At 42.4% G+C, this 17,279-nt stretch overlaps 1 protein-coding gene across 3 annotated transcripts in view; it reads left to right on the top strand.

Moving 5' to 3' along the window:
- The first annotated feature begins 5,214 nt into the window (after positions 1-5,214).
- Positions 5,215-17,279, top strand: part of disc1 (DISC1 scaffold protein) — a 58,801-nt gene continuing 46,736 nt past the window's right edge. For all 3 annotated transcript variants that reach the window (XR_005130276.1, XM_017721370.2, XM_017721371.2), the window contains exon 1: positions 5,215-5,681. Coding sequence is in view for 2 of the 3 variants with exons in the window: in XM_017721370.2 (XP_017576859.1) it covers positions 5,642-5,681 (40 nt within the window). In the remaining variant the exon portion in view is untranslated. The remainder of the gene's footprint in view (positions 5,682-17,279) is intronic.

Consider the following 17,279-nt stretch of genomic DNA (forward strand, 5'->3'; position numbering starts at 1 on the left):
AGAAAAGTATGGCACAAGTTTTACTGTTGAAATCGTTAGGGTTAGCGCGTACGGTGACACTGGTACTGATTTCATTACAGTCCATCGATATGTGCTACTCCTAATATAATACAGGTAGGAGGATCTGACACTGTATTTTTAGCCTATCGATATGTGCTACCCCTAATATCACAAAATAGTCGCGGTATTATTTTTCGACACGGTAGCACATATCGATAGATACGATCTATAAATATACGCTACGGTAGGACGACTCGACGAAGTAGGACAAATCGATAGAACACCGGAATCGATTACACTCCAATTGGAACGTGTAAGTACGTTCTGCGCATGCGCAGCGAGTCATTGCGAAAGGTTAATACCGTTCAACATGGCGGAGCAGAAACTGGTCTGAGACGAAGTTTATGCTCTGATCTTTAAAAGACGGCGGTCCAGCTTATGTGTCTCAGAACACGACGTCTTCATCTCGCCGCTTCCTTTATGAGGACATTTTTCTGAATCTGACATCAGTTTAAAGCAATTCAAACCTCAAGCACGCCAACTGGAAACTCATCTCACGCTGACTGGACCTCACGTGATGTTCGCTCTCATGGTAACGTTTACTCTAAGCGCTACTCCACGCATGCGCGTCATTTTGCATCGGATTACTTGTAGCGTGCATGTAAACGAAGATTTTCATCAGACACTTGAATTGAGTGAGCATATAAACACCTCAGTCTGAATCTGTAATCCAATTGTATTCAATCGGATTGGCAAAAATCTTTGCATGTAAACACAGGACGAAAAGGCCCTGTAGGATCTCTTAATATGGTGTATGATAATACACGTCTCATAATGATGAGATACAATGTCATAAGTGATACTAAGTCATAATCGTGGGATAGTCACAGTTAAGAGATATATCATAGTTATTAGCTAATAAGTCATAATTATGACATGGTAAGTCATTATTATGAGACAGAAAGTCATAAATGTGTGATGTTATTAGATGGAAAGTCATAATTATAAGATGTTAACTAAAATCTGGAATAATACATTTTCTTTGCAGAATAATTGCTGCATAGCGACCTGCATGTGTCCCTCCACCATGAATGGAGTTAAAGTTCTCTTCTTCTTCTTCTTCTTCTTCTTTCGGCTGCTCCCTTTAGGGGTCACCACAGCGGATCATCTGCCTCCATCTTGCCCTATCCATTGCCTCCTCTACTTTCACACCGACCATCTCCATGTCCACCTTCACTACATCCATAAACCTTCTCTGAGGTCTACCTCTTCTCCTTCTACCCGGCAACTCCATCTCCAACATTCTTTGCCCAATATATCCACTATTCCTCCTCAACACATGTCCAAACCATCTCAACCTGGCCTCACTGGCTTTATCTCCAAACTGCTCCACCTTCACTGTCCCTCTGATCTGCTCATTTCTAATCTTGTCCATCTTTGTCACTCCCAACGAAAATCTCAGCATCTTCATCTCCGCCACCTCCAGCTCAGCCTCCTGTCTTTTAGACAGAGCCACAGTCTCCAAACCATACATCATAGCAGGATGCACTACTGTCTTGTAAACCTTCCCTTTCACTCTTGCTGCTATCCTTCTGTCACACATCAGCCCTGACATCCGTTTCCACCCACTCCATCCTGCCTGCACCCTCTTCCTCACCTCTTTTTTGCACTGTCCATTGCTCTGGATGGTTGACCCAAGATATTTGAAGTCATCCACCTTTACAACCTCTACTCCTTGCATCTTCACCTTTCCACCTGCATCCCTCTCATTCACACACATGTATTCCGTCTTGTCTCTACTGACCTTCATTCCTCTCCTCTCCAGTGCAAACCTCCACCTCTCCAGATTCTCTTCCACCTGCTCTCTACTCTCACCACAGATTACAATGTCATCTGCAAACATCATGGTGCAGGGAGCCTCCTGCCTGACCTCATCTGTTAACCTTTCCATCACCATTGCAAACAAGAAGCACCACCCTAACATACTTTTCAGCTACACCTGACTTCCTCATACAGTACCACAGTTCCTGTCTTGGCACCCTATCATATGCCTTCTCTAGATCCACAAAGACACAATGTACCTCCTTCTGACCTTCTCTGTACTTCTCTACCAACACTCTCAATGCAAAAATTGCATCTGTGGTACTCCTTCTGGGCATGAAACCAAACTGCTTCTCACTGATCTGAACCTCTCGCCTTAGCCTTGCTTCAACAACTCTTTCCCATACCTTCATGGTGTGGCTCATCAACTTTATACCTCTGTAGTTACTGCAGCTCTGCACATCACCCTTGTTCTTAAAAATGGGGACCAATACACTACTTCTCCACTCATCAGGCATCATCTCACTCTGCAGGATTTTGTTAAACAACCTGGTTAAAAAGTCCACTGTCTTTTCTCCTAAACATCTCCATACCTCCACAGGTATGTCATCTGGACCAACTGCCTTTCCATTCTTCATCCTTTTTAAAGCTGCCTTCACTTCCACCTTACAAATTCTCTGCACTTCCTGATCCACTATCTCTCTGTTTAGCAAAACAAATCCTTTACTCCTTCTTTACTGTCCAGCCTCTCATACAGCTCATCATAGGCCTGAGCCTTTGCCTTTGCCACCATTCTTTTCGCTATGCGTCTAGCCTCACAGTACTCCTGCCTACTTCCTTCATCTCTCTGGTTATCCCACTTTTTCTTAGCTGCCTTCTTCTTCTGAATACTCTCCTGGACTTCCTCATTCCACCACCAACTTTCCTTGTCTTCTTTCCTCTGACCGGAGTTAAAGTTCTCTAAAGTATCATAAAACAAAGCGTCTCAGTCATCAAGCAGTGAATTCATAACCATTTCATGTACAGGTGGACATCTGGTTCCTATCACCACCAGTGTGAACAGTTCTGACTCTTAAGTTTCTAGAACCACAACCAAACCACTCTGAACCAGTTAATTAGGCAGGAATTTTGTAAAGTCCCCTTTACAAGGGGAATGATGAGGCTGATTGGACGAGGGAGGTTAGAGCACTCCACTCCACTCCATTAAGTCCACTAACACGACCAGCTGGTTCATTTTAACCACTTTACTCCAGGCGCAGGTGCTGAGATGGTCAGACAGTTGGTCTGTGAGGATCATCCCGGTAAGAGTCTTAGATCAGGATCTGTGACAGTTTGACCTGATTAGATGTCCAGGAGACGTGGGCTGCAACTCAAACCACACTCTGCTATACCGCACATACTATACTAATGAATGCACCATTGATGGTGGTGTAATGTATTTTATTTATATTTATATATATATATATATATATATATATATATATATATATATATATATATATACACACACACACACACACAAATATACTTTTGTACTGTTCAGTACAGCAATACATGCTTTTGGATGTAGCCACACCCTGATCACTGAGCCAAGCGCAGACTTCTGGGCCTGTTTGTGGTTTTTCAGTGGAATAAGACAGAAACTGCACATGTCTGGTTCTGTTTAAACCCTTAAAGGGCCTGTGTCATGGAAAACCATAATGTTCTAACTGTTCCTCAAATAAGAGTTTGATGTAGTATTTAAACAGTGTTAAAACTTCAAAACGTACCATTCACTTCCAAGAACACACAGTCCACATACAGAAACTAAGTCCATTCTGAAGTCATTGTTTTTGTGATGTCACGGTCTGTTTTGAATTTACTGTGTTCGTAACATCATGAATATTAGTGTAAGAAATGCTGCTTTAAGAAATTATTGGGCCGTGAACGGGGCGTTTAATATACTTTAATGTTCAGTCCTTCCTCCAAAATATAGTTCCTTAATGAGCAGCTTGTTTCTACGTCAGAGTAACACCCACTCGCTGCACAGCTGGCAGTTCGTTCTCCAGTTCCTTATGCTAAATTCCCAAACTGTCGTCACCACTGAGCAGCTTTTCAGTTGGCATCTGTGACACAAGAACAGCTATACAACCTGGAATCAGCCAGAAATTAACCCAAACATAGTCTGATCTTCAGTCTTACCAAATCAGGTTGAGCCATAAAACTGACCCAAGAAAACACAGAAAAGCTGCTCAGTGGTGACGACAGTTTGGGAACTTAGTGTTGTCTCATCTTCAGAGTCGGACCAAATCGGCTGTCGGTCAAATGTGATCTTAAAAGTGTCCGTTTTCTGTTTGCGGCAAAGTAAGAAGTGTATTTGTGTGTGTCTGTGTGTGTGAGTGAGTCTGTGTGTGTGTGTGTGTGTGTGTGTGAGTGTGGGTGTGTGTATGAGTGTGTGTGTTTGTGCGTGTGTGAGTGTGTGTATGTGAATGTGTCTGTGTGTGTGTGTGTGTGTGTGAGTGCGTGTGTCTGTGTGTGTGTGTGAGTGCGTGTGTGTGTATGTGAGTGTGTGTCAAAGTGTATGTGTATGTCTGTGTGTGTGAGTGAGTCTGTGTGTGAGTGTGTGTCTGTGTGTGTAGGTGAGTGTTTGTGTGTGAGTGTGTGAGAGTATGTGTGTGAGTCTGTGTGTGAGTGTGTGTGTCTGTGTGTGTGAATGTGTGTGTGTGAGTGAGTCTGTGTGCCTGTATGTGTGTGTGTGTGTGTGTGTGTGAGAGAGTGTGTGTGTGAAATGTATATTTGTGTGTGTGTGTGAGTGCGTGTGTCTGTGTGTGTGTGAGTGTGTGTGAAAGTATTTGTGTTTATGTCTGTCTGTGTGTGTATGTGTCTTTATGTGAATGTGTCTGTATGTGAGTGTGTGTGTGTATGTGTGAGAGTGAGTGAGTACATGTGTCTGTGTGTATGTGTGTGAAAGTGTATATGTGTGTGAGTGAGTCTGTGTGTGTCTTTATGTGAATGTGTCTGTATGTGAGTGTGTGTGTCTGTGTGGGTGTGTGAGTGAGTGAGTGCGTGTGTCTGTGTGTGTGTGAGAGAGTGTGTGTGTGTGTGTGTCATGGGTTAATAGTGACTTTAAGTGGATGTCATTGCGTAAAGGATCCTAATGGAGACCAGTGGCTGATTGTAAACGCATTTGATGATTTCCTAATGGGATCTAAAGGTGCAGAGCTAATTCTCTTTAGAGAGGTAATTGTTTTTAATGTTTTCTAATGGTCCTTTTTCAGCAGGGCTATAGTTCCCAAGTGACACAAGTCTCATTAAATATGATTTCACATGACACGCGCACACGTTCACACACGCACCCGCGCGCGTGTATAACTCCGTCAGTGCTCTGTGTGTGACTGACCAGCAGGAGGACCTTCATGGAGTCAAGAGTCAAATTCCAGCACACGTCAGAGGAACCAAGGAACTGAGGAACACAGCTCAGCTCAGCTCAGCACAGCCGGTCTGTCTGTCTGTCTGCCAGCCAGCTCAGCGGACTTTACAGTAACTCGGTCTAATGAGCGGAGACTCGGCGGATCTACTGATACTCGTCTCTGTTCGCGGCGCTGCGGCTGGTTCTGGTTCTGCTCTCTAGCTCTGCGGAGGAAACGGCTGTTTAAGGTGGAACCGCCGCTCAACTTCACCTAACGGACTTCTTTCTGCGAGGAACGGATCTGCGGATAATAATAGTAATATTATTAATAGTAATAATAGTAATATTTGGAGTTGAAGAAGCTGCCGGCTCTTGTCGTCTGTGCGGAGATGAAAGACTTTCCGAGCCCTGACTAAACTCCAGCTGGTGAGGATGTTTTCGGGGATGGTGAAGCTCCGAATGAGGACTGAAGGTAAGAGCTCGAGAGGATTGATCCACAGATCGATTATCGACGTGATGGTGTGTGTGTGTTTTTGACTTTATTGCGCCTCATAAAACCCGCAACTCCTAGCAAAGCCCCTCGGTGCTGCCGCTCACTCGCAGCGTCTTTATTTAAACTCTCCGTTCCACCTTAAATGCTGCTGCTGCAGCGTCCGCGTGCGGCCTGCAGAGGGCGCGGATGGGGCGGTTCTCACCCAATCAGTTCAAATCAAAATAGCTTTATTGGAACCGCAGTTTGAAGGACGACGTTACCACGTAACGTCTATAGAAACCAACCTCTGTAGAACCCAACCTCTATAGAACACAACCTCCATAGAACCTAACCTCCACAGAACCTAACCTTCAGAGCTGAGCTCAGTCTATAGTTAATAACAGTAATAACGGTGATAATAACAGTGATATAACAGGAGTAATAACAGAGAAATAAAATAAATGAATAAAGTCAGACAGCGTGTATGAACTCATAAAAATGATGAGACACACACACCCTTAAATGTGTTGGCCCATTCCTCCATGCAGAGCAGTGATGTTTTGCAGCTGTCAGCGGGCAAAACGGACTTTCAACTCCCTCCAAAGGTTTTCTATGGGGTTGAGATCTGGAGACTGGCTAGGCCACTCCAGGACCTTGAAATGCTTCTTACGAAGCCACTCCTTTGTTGCCCTGGCAGTGTGCTTGGTATCATTGTCATGCTGAAAGACCCAGCCACATTTCATCTTCAATGCCCTTGCCGATGGAAAGAGGTTTGCACTCAAAATCTCACAATTCATGGCCCCATTCATTCTTTCATGTACACGGATCAGTCGTCCTGGTCCCTTTGCAGAGAAACAGCCCCAAAACATGATGTTGCCACCCCCATGCTTCACAGTATGGTATGGTGTTCTTTGGATGCAACTCAGCATTCACTCTCCTCCAAACACGACGAGTTGTGTTTGTACCAAACAGTTCTACTTTGGTTTCACCTGACAATATGACATTCTCCCAATACTCTTCCGGAACATCCGAATGCTCTCTTGCAAACTTCAGACGTGCTCTCTGCAGCTTTCTGCAGGTCATTCACTAGGTCCCCCCGTGTGGTTCTGGGATTTCTGCTCACCGTTCTTGTGATCATTTTGACCCCACGGGCTGAGATCTTGCGTAGAGCCCCTGATCGAGGGAGATTAGCAGTGGTCTTGTAGGTCTTCCATTTTCTGATTATTGCTCCCACAGTAGATTTCTTCACACCAAGCTGCTTGCCTATTGCAGATTCAGTCTTCCCAGCCTGGTGCAGGTATACAATCTTGTTTCTGGTGTCCTTCAACAGCTCTTTGGTCTTCACCATAGTGGATTTTGGAGTGTGACTGTTTGAGGTTGTGGGCAGGTGTCTTTTATACAGATAACAAGGTCAAACAGGTGCCATTAATACAGGTAATGAGTGGAGGACAAAGAAGCCTCTTAAAGAAGAAGTTACAGGTCTGTGACAGCCAGAAATCTTGCTTGTTTGTAGGTGACCAAATACTTATTTTCCACCATTATTTGCAAATAAATTCTTTAAAAATCATCAGACAATGTGATTTTCTGAATTGTTTTCCTCATTTTGTCTCTCATAGTTGAGGTCTACCTATGATGTCAATTACAGGCCTCTCTAATCTTTTTAAGTGGGAGAACTTGCACAATTAGTGACCCTATTTTTTCCCCCCACTGTATATATGTATATATATATTATATATGTATACCTCAGCTGAGTGGGAGCAGATCCTACAGTTATACACTAAACATTACTAAAAATACAGTATTAATGCATTAATTAAACTAATACACCTTCAGACATTCTCCTAAGCCATGCTTTGTTTGTTCAGCAATGCCGGTTCAGACATTAAACATTATTATATATAAAGTGATTTATGGCTGTTATGTATGTAAAGTGTTTATAAAGCAGGGCAGAGTAGGAAATAAACACACTGATTAGTTCAGCAGAACAGCCCAACCAGTCCAGCTTCACAGCAGTTACACACATTTAGTGATGGAATCTGGCTCATCGGCGCCCTCTACAGGCCACACGTCATCTCTGCAGCAGCATTTAAGGTGGAATGGATAGTTCGGCAAAGCTTAACACGCGTCCTGGATTACAGAAACTGGTCTAACCGAACCGATCCGAGAGCTCTGCTCTGAGACTCTAGTGAAAACACTCATACGAGCACTTTAATGCAGCCTTTATGTAGCAGCCCCTGTCTTTTCTTCATGATTTACACTCATTCAAATCTTTTTTTGACACATATAAATGTACATAAATGTGTGCAAAAGTTTGTTCCCCCCCTGGCCAGATTGGGTTTTGTTGAAAAGAAGTTACACATTGTCTTTAACACACACACAAACCTTCTAGGCCGCTTATCCTTCTGGGTCGCTGGAACCTATCCCTGCTGTCATTGGGCGAAAGGCAAGATACACCCTGAACAGGTCGCCAGTCCATGGCAGGGGAGACAGACCTAGACATTCACTCATTCCGAGGGGCAATTTAGCATGTCCTATCGGCATGTCTTTGGACTGTGGGAGGAGACTAGAGAACCCGGCGGAAACCCACGCAGACACGGGGAGAGCATGCGGACTCCACACAGAAAGGACCCTGGTCACCCAGCCGGGGATTCAAACTCAACCCTCCTTGCTGTGAGGCGACAGCACTACCCACCACACCACTGTGCCGCCCAGTTTAACACACAGATGCCGTTTATTTATGAATTTATGAACATATTTGGGGGGAACGTAAAGCGCATGGTGTGGCCTGTGCAAAAGGTTTTCACATATTTTCTCTGCTTTCTTCTTATTTATAAACTCGGCAGATAAACGGAAACTGTGCATTAAATTGGCTGAACATCGTCATATTTAAGTCATTTGACTTGGGGGGTGTGTGTGTGTGTGTATGTGCGTATATTCATCGTTTATGTGTAAAGTATTTTGAGGTCTTTGAAAGGTTCTGCACAGTGTGTTATTGTTCTATTAAGCCCATATTATTTGTTTTTCGTTTAAATAAAAATACTCGATTAATCGTCAAATTAATTGAGAGAATACTCAGTTATCAATACTGACAGCCCACTTTTGTTTAAGGTTCTGTTCTTTTATTTTCCTGTTGTTATCTATCTGCTGGAGCGTCGCTTCATGTGATTCCACAAATCCAAAAGCCAGTGGAGAACCGTGACTATCAGAGCGAGGCCTTCAGGTCAAAACTCAGTCAGAAAGTGATAAAATCACCCCTATTGTACAGTTCAGTACTACAGCAATGCTAAAGTGTTCCACTGTTCTAGTGGCACATTAGTATGAAGCTAATGCTGATTCACAGTTTTTGGGCATTCTAGATTAAACACAGATAGATAGGAGCTTATCTGAGCCAGTGTGTATCAGTGGTACAGCCACTCTTTCAGTAAAGGGTTCTGACACAGAACTGCCGCCGCTGCTTAACACTACTAACAACTGACCCGAATCTGCTTAGACTCATATTCACTGTCAGGGACATATCTAGAACCTCCAGAAGGGCTTTTCTCACCACCTCATAGTAAATCAAAGCCTAATTGGTCGATTCTGTCACTTCCTAATTATGTTGGTAGTTAATCTAAGGTGTAAGGCCTTCAGTCCAGCTCCTAAAGCCCTAACCAATGAGAGAGCAGCTCAGCTGAATCTGCCTACACACCCCAGAGAGAACAATCCTGATTGGACCATTTTTTTGTTGGGGGTTTGAAGATTTTAACGCTTTTGTTTCTGACAAAAATTTAAGAATGAAATAAGAGTTTTACTACAGCACTTACAGAGTTGAATAAACACACGTGATTATTAAACTAAATAAACACTATACAATTACAGACTTTTTTTTTCTGTTACAGTACTCATTAGGCCTTCAGTGAAGATCTAGAACACTCTTGAGTGTTCTGCACTGATAAAATAGCAGTGGAGTACATCCAGCCCAGAGCCTGTTCAGTCCTAATGAGGGATAAAGTCATTTTAAGATCGATGAGGCTTTAATTACTCATTATTAACTCAATCAGCATTTAAACCAGTTTCCCAGAGCAGCTGCGTATTCTTCTCAGTGTATTTCTGTCTCCCTGATGACACGGCAGGAAGAGGAGACGTTTTGGTCTTTGCAACAATGAAAGTGGAAGGACTTACGGAGCTGGACTGAGAGAGTTTCTCTTCTAGAATGTTATATTTACAGCAAAGAGAATGAACAGCAACACAAACCTGAAAGATAAAAGGAAACTGAACTCAGAGAGGGTAAAACTAAAGATCAAAGACTGTTTTAAAATAGTTTGATGTATTTGATGAAGAGAAGGATGATTCTAGAATTTTAACATGGCAGCTCTTCTGAGTCATTATGTTAATGCATTAACGTCCAAACATTTAAAACTCAAGCAGAGAAATTAAAGGAAAGAAAGCGAAGCTCCTCAGAGAGTTACTGAATCCTTATTCAGATAACTGAGGAAAATAAACCTGTGTGTGTCTGAGTGTGTGTGTGTGTGTGTGTGTGTGTGTGTGTGTGTGTGTGTGTGTGTGTGTGTGTGTGAGGGGGGGTTTTTTGTTGACCAAAGATCAATCTGAAACTATGACTTCAGAGTTAGGATCTCAAAACTACTGGAAGAAAAAATCTTATTATTAGAATTATTCATTTATTCATTCATCATCTAAGCCGCATAAGTGATATGGTTTTGAGATGGTTCCTACTCTGAAGTGAACCAATTTATCTCAGTCCCTCAGGGGCTCACATCACTCACACTGTCCCCTATAACCACTCAAGCTGCTCTGCTTTTATCTGAAAATATGACCAAATGTCTTGATATGGTTGTTTTTATGGTTTGCTATTTCTTGATCCGTTTTGGCAGTTCTTGGTAGTTCTTGGTATGGTTTGGTAGTTCTTGGTACAGTCTGGTAGTTAATAGTATGGTTTGGTAGTATTCTTGGTGTTGTTTGGCACCAGGCAGACCTTGGTATGGTTTGGTAGTTCTTGGTCTGTTTTGATATTGCTTCATATGGTATAGTAATTCTTGGTAGTTCTTGGTGTGGTTTGATAATGCTTGGTGTGGTTTGATAGTGATTGGTCTGTTTTGGTAGTTCTTGGGGCATTTTGGTAATTCTCGGTATGGTTTGGTATTTCTTGGTCTGTGTCTGGTAGTTTTAGGTATGGTTTGGTAGTTCTTGGTGTGGTTTGACAGTGCTTAGCCTGTTTTTTGGTATTTCTTGGTGTGATTTGGTGGTTATGGTCTGTTTTGATAGTTCTTGGTATGGTTTGGTAGCTCTTGGTATAGTTAGGTAGTGCTTGGTCTGTTTTTGGTACTTCTTGGGGTGGTTTGGTAGTTCTTGGTATTTCTTGGAGTGATTCAGAAGTTCTTGGTATGGTTTGATGGTTCTTGGTGTGGTTTGATAGTTCTTGGTATGGTTTGGTAGTTTGTGCTGTGAGTCTAATAAACTGCATGGTGTTAAAATAAGTTTACCATGATGTCTCTAGGCTACATTTATTGTTGCTTTCCTTTACAGTTTACTGTAGCCTATTAATCTGTTAATAAAAAAACACAGTCTTTTTCATATTTATTAACTTTGATGTAACCACAATCTGAAAACTCTTAAAGCCCTCAGGTTTACTGAGGGGAGGAGTTCTGTGTGTGGAAGACTGCAGCTTTAACAGTTTAACAAACATGACAATGAGGTAAAAATAAAAGAAAAACTGGAAATTAAACCTGCACTGCTCTGAAACCAGTCAGCATATTTACACCGACAAACACGGACACACATTAAAAGATTAAATAATAGAAACAGAATTATTTGTCCATTTTAAACTAGGGGAGGGTGAGTTTTCTAATACTGAAATCCAGAATAAAGATGGTCTGAACCCTGGAGTGGAGCAGATGTGCTCTCTATCTGAGCTGGTTCTGTTTCTCAGTTCGGAGGAGGTTTTACCTTATCTGTGTAAACCTTGCTCTGTTATCTGTCTCTGATTGGCTGCTCGTGAGCACTGCAGCGTAATGGTGGAATGTGGGCAGCTAATGAAAAGGAAAGAGGAATAAACAGGGCCATTTCAGTTTCCCTCCTCGAAGCTGATCTTTAAGCTCCACAGTGAACCCTGACTCACCAGATCTGACTTCATTTGAGGAAGTGAAAGTTTTTCTGTAGATTATTTTCCACTTTGGTGCCACTGGAGTAAGATGAGATCTGAGTGCTGTTATCAGCTCTTTGTGTTCCTCTGAAACAGTTTGAAAAACATGTTGCTCAAGTCTTTCAGATCATATAAACTGCAGGACAGCTGACACACCTGACAGTGTTTTTCAAAAATGTACAGCCACCTGCTTCGTTCTAAGCAGAGTTATTCACGTATTCTCCAATTTCAGACTAACCGGTTCTCATAATATGTCCAAATAAGCATGAGTTTGTTTATCTGGGCTCCCAGAGGTGAGGCTTGATTTGGTCAACAATCCATTAGTTTGTTTTCTGAGGTTCACTCTTGAAAAAGACGGTCTTTCAAGGGATCTGTAGCAAAGAAAATGGTTCTATGAAGAGCCACGAACACTCAAAGAACCCTGTACATGATTAAAGGGTCATGAAAGAGTTCGTATATATAGCACCTAAAAGGTTGCTTTTAGTATTACAAGCTTAACATCTTAGCAGTAGCAGAGCCCCCTTTTTGGTGCTATGTAGAACTGTATACAACACATTCACCATCAGTCTGAAGAACCATTTCAGCACAGAGAGCCATTTAATCATGCAAGTGCTTCATTGAGTTTTCATGTTTACATTTACGGCATTTGGCTGACGCTCCTATCCAGAGCGACTTACAATTTGATCTTTTTTTTTTTTCTTTTTTTTTTACATAGGTAGGCCAAGGCGGTGTTAGGAGTCTTGCCCAAGGACTCTTATTGGTATAGTGTATTGGGTGTTTGCCCAGGTGGGGATTGAACCCCAGTCTACAGTGTAGAAGGCAGAGGTGTTAACCACTACACTATCCCAACCACATCATGTTTCTATATAGAACCACACTCTTTACTAAAGAATCCTTGAAGAACCATCTTTTTAAAGCATGTACACTCTTTGAAAAATGGTACTAAACTGCCACTGAGGTGGAACCCTCAAGGCTACGTCTACAGTGCCTTTAGTTAGAGAACATTCCATTTTATTTCATTGCATTTCTGCTCTTTAAATGGGAACTGTTATGCTATTCCAGTTCTTCTCTTTCCTTTAGTGTGTTGTATCTTTTCGTGCATATAAAGTTCCCAAAGCTCAGCGTTCTCTCCAGAGGGAGAACCTCTCTCCCACAGAACCCACTCTTCTCAGCTGCCTGAAATGCCTGGTTGGAATTCCAGCCCTTTTCCTTTGTTATTCAGTATGACATTAACTCGTAACACAGTCCTTACTGCCCACCTACCGGCGAGCTCCACCCCCTCACACAGCACACAGCGGCTACTGGAGGAGGAAGAGTGTGGTCAGTGCTGTAGCATGTGGAGAAGAAGATGATCGGACTTTCAGGATCTACTCTGGATCAGACTGATCCGGCAGAACCGACGCCGCTGGAGAACCAGCCATAGCGGAGGTACAGCTGCTGAGGAGAGAAGGGTCTGTCTGCAGACTGCAGGACAGGAGCGGAACATGGAGAGGTGGAACCTCTCTGGAGGCTGACTGATCGGGTCAGAGTGGGCGAGCTGACCAATTGGAGCAGACTGGGCTAATCAGGAGGCGGGGCTTAAAGGCAAAGGGTGAATAGACATGTACAGTATTTTTGGAGCAGTATTTCTAGAACATAGACATCCTTCTGGGAGCCAACTGCAGCAGTAATTGAGTGGAAGGCAGGAAACACACTGGACAGGTAGTCAGTCCATCACAGGGCAGACAGACATGTACACTCACACCTCTGGGCAATTTAGCACCTCCTGACTCCTGTTTGTAAGGGGAAACCCACGCAGACACGGGAGACAGGACCCTGATCACTGGGGCAAGGAAGTGAACCCAGGTTCTTCTTGCTGTGAGGCCCCCATAAAACTATCAACAAAATGAACAAAACTGGCCACATTAAAAATAAATAGAATGGCTGATCTAGTGTGTCACGGCATAAAACCAGGACAGCAGCTATGTGTTTCTACATAGATTAACTGTGACATTCATTCTAAGACTGAATGAATGAAGTCCTCAGTAGGAAATCAATACAGAAACTCTGAATGGGGTATAAAGAGCAAAGGAAGCTTCTGTCTGTCTCGCTGACCCCCACACTGACCCCATTCACGTCCATCAGAAAAACACTGGACACAGAGTGACCTCAGACTCGTTTTAACATTAAACATATAAGCGCAAACAAGAATGAGCATTATTGTAGATTTTTTTCACTTATTTTTAACAGAATTTTGAGACTTATGGTCCGACCTGAGGGCCTTGCTCTGATGCTCAGTTTATCTACATGTTCTGATCTGTTTTTACATTTTGTGAAATATTTTATTACTTCACTCGTTAAAAGTGGCTCTTGTAGAAACATACAAAATGAGGTTTACTTAAACATCTAAAAATGTGTTTTATTTGAATTTTATTTTTACTTTGTTCAGAATTCCAGGAACAGTAGAAAAAGTCTAAGGTTACTCAGAATAAATGAACTCGGAAAGAATGAACTCAGAATGAATGCATCTCCTTCTCTGTTCCAACAGAGATTATATACAGTACTATGCAAAAGTTTGGGCACCCCTGATAATTTTCATGATTTGCCTTTATAAATCATTGGTTGTTTAAGATTAAGAGACCCTTATTAGTCCCACAACGGGGAAATTTCACCTCCGCATTTAACCCATCCGTGAAGTGAAACACCACATACACACTAGTGAGCACACTTGCCCGGAGCGGTGGGCAGCCCAATCCGCAGCGCCTGGGGAGCAGTTGGGGGTTAGGTGTCTTGCTCAAGGACACCTCAGTCATGTGTTGTCAGCTCTGGTGATCGAACTGGCGACCTTCCAGTCACGAGGCTGGATCCCTAACCTCGAGCCCACGACTGCCCCAGCAATTTTGGATCAGCAATTTCACTTAAATATATCATATAGCAGATGAACACTGATATTTGGAAAGTGAAATGAAGTTTATAGGATTTACAGAAAGTGCGCAATAATTATTTAAACAAAATTAGGCAGGTGCATAAGTTTGGGCACCCTTGTCATTTTATTGATTTGAATACCTTTAGCACTAATTATTGGAACACAAAATTAGTTTTGTAAGCTCAGTGACCCTTGACCTACATACACAGGTGAATCCAATTATGAGAAAGGGTTAAGGTGGCCAATTGCAAATGTTTCTCCTCTTTGCCTCTTCTCTGAAGAGTGGCAACATGGAAGCCTCAAAACATCTTTCAAATGACCTGAAAACAAAGAGTGTTCACCATCATGGTTTAGGGGAAGGATACAAAAAGCTCAGAGATTTCAGCTGTCAGTTTCCACTATGAGGAACATAGTGAGGAAATGGAAGACCACAGGCACAGTTCTAGTTAAGGCCCGAAGTGGCAGGCCAAGAAAAATCTCAGATTGGCAGAGGCGAAGGATGGTGAGAACAGCCATAGTCAACCCACAGACCAGCTCCAAAGACCTACAACATCATCTTGCTGCAGATGGTGTCACTGTGCATCGTTCAACTATTCAGCGCACTTTGCACAAGGAGAGGCTGTATGGGAGAGTAATGCAGAAGAAGCTTTTTCTGCGCACACGCCACAGAGTCACTTGAGATATGCTAAAGCACATTTGGACAAGCCAGCTTCATTTTGGAATAAGGTGCTGTGGACTGATGAAACTAAAATTGAGTTATATGGACATAACAAGGGGCAGTATACATGGCGGAAAAAGAACACAGCATTCCAAGACTTGCTACCCACAGTAAAATTTGGTGGCGGTTCCATCATGTTGTGGGGCTGTGTGGCCAGTGCAGGTACTGGGAATCTTGTTAAAGTTGAGGGTTGCATGGATTCCAGTCAATATCAGCAGATTCTTGAGAACAATGTTCAAGAATCAGTGACAAAGTTGAAGTTGAGCCAGGGCTGGATACTTCAACAAGACAACGACCCTAAACACTGCTCAAAATCTACTAAGGCATTCATGCAGAGGAACAAGTACAATGTTCTGGAATGGACATCTCAGTCCCCAGACATGAATATTATTGAATGTCTGTGGTGTGATTTAAAGCGGGCTGTCCATGCTTAGAAACCATCAAACCCGACTGAACTGGAGATGTTTTGTAAAGAAGAATGGTCAAAATACGTTCAACCAGAATCCAGACTCTCATTGGAAGCTATAGGAAGTGTTTAGAGGCTGTTAATTCTGCAAAAGGAGGATCTACTAAACATTGATGTAATTTTTCTGTTGGGGTGCCCAAACTTATGCACCTGCCTAATTTAGTTTAAATAATTATTGCACACTTTCTGTAAATCCTATAAACTTCATTTCACTTCTCAAATATCACTGTGTTCGTCTGCTATATGATATATTTAACTGAAATTGCTGACCAAACAACCAATGATTTATAAAGGCAAATCATGAAAATTATCAGGGATGCCCAAACTTTTGGATACCACTGTATGTAAATATACTGAAACAAGCAGAAATCTCTCATGTCTTGATATAGTTTTTACTACGTGGCACGTTTTGTGTTTTACATTCTTGGTTCTTCCTTCTAGTCCTGCTGCCCGATGTTTCTGCAGTTTGGCAGAAGAATGTTCTGCGGCAGCTGCACCGTCACGTGACTCCATGATGATTTCCACACTGGTGAAGAAGTGTTTGTTAGGAGAGAATCGGTGAAGCTGAGGGCACACTGCACAACTTTCTCTCTGAATGCAGCTCCAATTTTTAGCCGAGTCGTGTGTGAGCAATGCAGAGTTTATCATACGTGCCTGATCATTTTAATTATCAGCATAAAGAGAAGCATAAACTGGTCAGAGACTCAATCTGTATCAGCTCCTCCCACAGCCAATGAAAACTGAGAACACGAAAAAAGAAAAAACAGCAAGTAAAGAAGGAAAATGGTGAAAATTCTCTCACGCGTGTATTGAAGGTTTTTAGTGGTCTGAGCAGCTTTATGATCAGCTAAAACTCTAAAAGCTTCCATACTGATCCCACCTTTAATCCATGAAAATAATCCAGGTAACATCTCAGAAATGTTCTGCGAATGTTCTTCTGATCTTCTGCTATGATTGTTATAGTTCAATCACTTGTTTTGTGACTCCGGGAGTTCTGCCCAGTGGTTTGGTCAAGCACCGCTAAGAAATATTTGAAAAGACCTTAAATGACACAGAACAGAGCAGCCACATTAGCTCTGCATTATAAACTAAACTGTTAATGTCATTAAGATTAATACACCAAAGATTTCAGGCTTTTGTCAGGAGTGAAATACACGTGAAGTGAGTTCTGGTCAGCTGGTGGTGCCAAGTCCATCATCAAACTGCATGAAGAGAACCGTTCTTTATAGAACACCTTTAGCTTGGAATGAGCTCCCTATTGACATCAAACAGATTATTAGTAGATTTTCTTTTAAAAAGTTATTAAACTAAATTTGATGAACCTCATTGTAGATGTTATTGTGGTGATGTTGGTTTTTGGTTTTAAGTGT

The sequence above is a fragment of the Pygocentrus nattereri genome, chromosome 5 (assembly GCF_015220715.1).
Source record: "Pygocentrus nattereri isolate fPygNat1 chromosome 5, fPygNat1.pri, whole genome shotgun sequence".
Classification (NCBI taxonomy): Eukaryota; Metazoa; Chordata; class Actinopteri; order Characiformes; family Serrasalmidae; genus Pygocentrus; species Pygocentrus nattereri.